Source organism: Amaranthus tricolor, chromosome 11, assembly GCF_026212465.1.
Source record: "Amaranthus tricolor cultivar Red isolate AtriRed21 chromosome 11, ASM2621246v1, whole genome shotgun sequence".
Lineage (NCBI taxonomy): Eukaryota > Viridiplantae > Streptophyta > Magnoliopsida > Caryophyllales > Amaranthaceae > Amaranthus > Amaranthus tricolor.
Genome location: NC_080057.1, coordinates 7,024,118 through 7,029,117, shown reverse-complemented (window position 1 = coordinate 7,029,117; position 5,000 = coordinate 7,024,118). Strand labels below are relative to the sequence as shown.

Sequence of the window (5,000 nt, the reverse complement as noted above, 5' to 3'; positions counted from 1 at the left end):
GGTACACTGATTCCGGTAGGTTGTAGCTGATTATACACACCCTTGATGCTATAGTGCGTGTTGGGCTGCTGGTGAACAATGGAGATGATTTCTTCACGTAATTTACATATCCCTTTCCACACCCAACTCGCAGTGATGGGAGGCCTGTGATCCTCCCATTGTTGCTCTTTGATATACACCGCATGAACCCATTTAACCCACAAATTATCCTTCTTTTGGCTAATGGACTAGATTTGTTTACCAATAGCTGCCTTGTTCCATAACCAGATATTCCTAATATTCAGACCCCCCTCTTTTCTAGAAAGACATAGATTTTCCCAAGCAATATTTCCATGTTTAGTACTATCGCTAACTCCATGCCAAAGGAAATGTTGACACACACTATTTATTTTTGTGATGACTGTTTTAGGAAGAATAAAAATCTGAGACCAGTACGTACAGATGGATATAAGAATAGAATTTACCAATTGTAATCTACCACTGTAAGAGAGGTTCCGAGAGCTCCATAGCTTAATCCTCTTGCACATTTTGTCAATGAGAACCTCACACTCCCTGGGAGTGATCTTCTTGGTGTCCATTGGGACCCCAAGGTAAGTGAAGGGGAGCTTGCCTATCCTAAAGCCAGAGAACTTACCAATCATCTCTTGTTCACTTGTTGTCATGCCTGCAAGAAAAATTTCTGACTTTTCCGCACTAATCTGCAAGCCTGTGGTGTCTGAGAAGAGTTTAAGACTACTGATCATCATGGTAATTGAGTCAATATCACCCCTACAAAAGAGAAGCATATCATCTGCAAACCATAGGTTATTCAGTCTGAGAGATTTGCATCTTGGGTGAAATTTAAATCCTGGGAGATTGGCAGCTTGTTGAAGGATTCTAGTTCCATATTCCATACAGAGGGTGAACAGCAGGGGTGAGAGTGGATCACCTTGTCTGAGGCCTCTTTTTGGTAGGATAAGAGGAGTAGGATTACCATTGATGAGTAACAGTAGGCAGGAGTGGTGATGCATGTCATCACCATCTCTATGAAGTGAGTAGGAAAACCTAGATGCGTGAGCATGTCTTCAATAAAGCTCCACTCGACCGTGTCATAAGCCTTGGTAATATCAAGCTTCATGAGGCACCCTCGTTGCTTCTGACTCGGTCTATAAAGTTTGACCAGGTCCTGACAGAGGAGAACATTGTGAATTATATTCTACCAGAAACAAATGCACCTTGATTCGAGCTGATCACTGTGGGAAGGACCTTGCTCAGTTGAGAACAAATAAGCTTGGTAATGCATTTGTAGATAACAGTGCAACAAGCTATAGGTCTATAATCCTTGACTGACTTTGGAACATTCACCTTGGGAATGAGAGTAACAGCAGTTATGTTGATTTCTCTGAGCAGTTTCCTAGTATGGAAAGCATCCTGAATTGCCCATGATATCTCATTTCCTATGATATCCCAAGAGTGTTGGAAAAAAGCACTATTATAACCATCCAGTCCGGGAGCCTTGTTTTTGTTGATCGAGAAAATAGCTTTCTTGATATCTTCCTGAGAAAATATACAGTCAAGAAGCAAATGTTGGTTATTCTCCAGACAACGGCCCTGCTTGATAATATGATCATAAACAATACATCTGCTCTCCATTGTGGTACCTAGCAGGTGAGTATAAAAATCAATAAAGGAGTTAGTGATAAGAGTAGGATTATCAACCCAGACGCCATCCATATCATACAAAGCTAAGATAAGGTTGTTCTTTTTTCTGCCCTTGATGTAATTGTGAAACAATTTGGTGTTCTCATCACCCTCTCTTAGCCAATGGAGCTTTGCTTTCTGCATTAAAATCATCTGATAATCATGATTAGTGTTCTGGAAAATAGCTGCTGCTATCTTTTCCTCATGTGCCAGATTGGGGTCACTGGGATTTTGGTGTAAAGCTTCTTGTGCTTGAAGTAGGGCTGTTTTTGCATCCTTAAAAGCTATGGCAAGGGAGGACTCGGTTCTTCCATCCATTGCTTTGAGCAGGGGCTTCAGCTTCTTCAATTTCTGAATAGCTTTAAACATTCTGGTGCCCTCACAAGAAAGATTCCATGCGTACTTGACTGTCTCTGTGAATAGATTATGGGTCACCCAATGATTATAAAATTTGAAAGGCTTAAGGCCATGGTGCGCTTTCACTGTGGTGATCACCATAAGGTTGTGGTCAAAATCCCCTTCTGGGCAGAACTGAACTATAGCCTCTTGAAATGTGGTCTCCCAAAGTTGGTTGCATAAGAATCTATCAATCTTCGATAGGACTCTGTTGCACCCATCCTGCTTGTTATTCCAGGTATAGAATCTCCCTATGCTCTTGACATCATGAAGTCTGCATTGATGCATACACTTAGCCATCGGTCGAATATCTTTTTCTCGCACAAAGGAACCAGCTCTATCATGAAAGTGCATGATAGCATTGAAATCTCCACCTACACACCATGGTTTGGAATGGGTAGCAGCTGTATCTGAAAGAAAATTCCATAGGCAGTTTCTTTTTTGAACATCATTATGGCCATATACAAAAGTACAAAGAAACTTCATTTTAGTAGCATTAACCAAAATTTCAGTGTGGATAAATTGATCTGTCATACCTAAGACATCAATAGTGAAAACATGAGGGTTCCAAGCAACAATAATTCTACCATTATAATGATGAGCATGATTAGATATTAAATTCCAGTCGGGACATAAGCTAAGGTAAATATTACCAAGGTTGGCTCTCTTTACCCTAGTCTCAAGAAGGCTAAATAATTGGATTTTGTGGTAGGAGATAAAGTCTTTGACCTTCCTCCTTTTGTCCAAGTCATTTAGCCCTCTTACATTCCAAATAGAGAGCTTATCCATGCCCAGTAGGGGGGTTATCAAACTCCCCATGGGAATGCGTAGCACTTACCTCTAACGGCATGGTATTGCCATCCATTGTTTCTGGCTCCACTGTAATTTCCCCTGTTAATATGTCAAATTTGTTGTTCACAGATAATATACCCTCAGTCGCAGTACAGGTCAGTCTCTGTGGTGATGAGGGTTTTCGCTTTGTAGCAGTAAATCCCTCATCCTCCTGTTGTTTGTCATTTTGGTGTTGCGTGGCCATCTGAATCTGTTGTTGTGTTTGTATCAAGGCCTGGGTTTGTTTGACTTTTGGAACCCATTTTGTTACGGTGGCTGTTACCCCTCTCTTACAGATTTTCCCTTCATGCCCAAACCTTTTGCACAAGTTACAAAGCACAGGTTTCCAATCATAATGCACTACCTGATTAATAGTGCAACCTTTTTCATTAATGAAGGTAATAGAGTCAGGCAAGGGGACATCCAATTCAGTTTCAATTAGAACACGGGCATACTGCAGTTTGTCCTTGTTGAGTGTGGAGTTATCAGGTTTGATAAATTTTCCAACACCACCACATATTTTAGTCAAAGCTTTAACACCCCAGTATTTCAGGTCTAGGCCAGGTAATTTGATCCACATGGGTATAGTTCTAATCTCATCCTTCATAACATCTATATCAGGAGACCATGGTTTCATGATCAAAGGTTTTGAATCAAAGAAAATATGATCACCATTTGCTACCTTAAGCATGTTATCTTTAGTATGAAATCTAGCTAAGTACACCCCTTTCCCGATTCCAACCAGCTTGTCAAAATGTTGGTGTTTCCACATTCTCTGTGCAAATCCCTCCATAACTTTGAGCGGGGGGTTGGCGCCCAATACATAACAGATCAAGGCAGACTCCCAATAGCAAATTTCATCAACTATATCATCAAAATCAATGGTCGGTAGGGTACCTGATTTGATTGGCTCGCCTGCAATGGGCTCTGTTCTGGCATTCTGTTCTTTGGCGCATTCCACTGCTGTACCTTTCAGAGTATCAATCCAGCTCTTCATTTTCGAGTTAATTGATGAAGGTGGTTCAGAACCCCGCGTCGCTGCCGGTTCTGTTGACTTCCCCTTCGAATGCTTCTGGTGTTGAATCTGGTTCAGAAGCCCGCGTCTATTGACTTCCCCTTCGAATGCTTCTGGTGATGAATCTGGTTCAGAAACCCGCGTCGCTGCCAGTTCTGTTGACTTCCCTTTCGAATGCTCAATCGAATTCCCGTTTGATTTTGTGGCCTGCTTTGCACTCGCCTGACCTTTCTCTCGTACCGGAGCTTTGAGACTCTGCAAGTTCTGGGCAGCTCCATCGTCATCACTGTCATCCACAGAAGATCTGGATGTTGCGGAAGATCGATTGCAAATCGCTTCTTCGACAATGGCTGAATCTGGTTCAGAAACCCGCTCGCTGCCCGTTCTGTTGACTTCCCTTTCGAATGCTCAATCGAAATCCCGTTTCATTTTGTGGCCTGCTTTGCACTCGCCTGACCTTTCTCTCGTACCGGAGCTTTGAGACTCTGCAAGTTCTGGGCAGCTCCATCGTCATCACTGTCATCCACAGAAGATCTGGATGTTGCGGAAGGTCGATTGCAAATGGCTTCTTCGACAACGGCTGCCGGTGATTGATGCTTCCCTACCACTTTCCGAGGTCGCCCCCTTCGTCCCATCGGTTTCAAGCCACCGGGATTGCTGGTTGAGTGCCGGCGTCAATCGTGAACCCTAGAATCGGCTCTCCATCGCTGGAGAGGGCGCTATCGCTGGAGAGAGATTATTATTATTATTATTATTATTATTATTATTATTATTGTTATTATTATTATTATTGTGATTGTTATTGTTGTTAATATTATTATTATTGTGATTGTTATTGTTGTTAATATTATTATTATTATTATTATTATTATTATTATTATTATTGTTATTATTATTATTATTATTATTATTATTATTATTATTATTATTATTATTATTATTATTGTTGTTGTTGTTGTTGTTGTCGTTGTTGTTGTTATTATTATTGTTGTTATTATTATTGTTTATTATTATTGTTATTATTATTGTTATTGTTATTGATATGGTTATTGTTATTGTTATTGTTATTATTGTTATT

The 5,000-nt window shown here is 40.7% G+C and overlaps 1 protein-coding gene across 1 annotated transcript in view; it reads right to left on the bottom strand.

The window, feature by feature from the left end:
* LOC130826473 (uncharacterized) overlaps positions 1-1,010 on the bottom strand; it is a 16,212-nt gene extending 15,202 nt beyond the window's left edge. Inside the window, exons 1-2 of the mRNA XM_057692061.1 lie at positions 242-1,010; positions 1-166 (exon numbers count right to left, since the gene is read on the bottom strand). The exon at positions 1-166 is cut by the window's left edge and continues 489 nt beyond it. Of these exons, the coding sequence (XP_057548044.1) occupies positions 1-166; positions 242-1,010 (935 nt within the window). The remainder of the gene's footprint in view (positions 167-241) is intronic.
* Between the last annotated feature and the right edge of the window lie 3,990 nt (positions 1,011-5,000).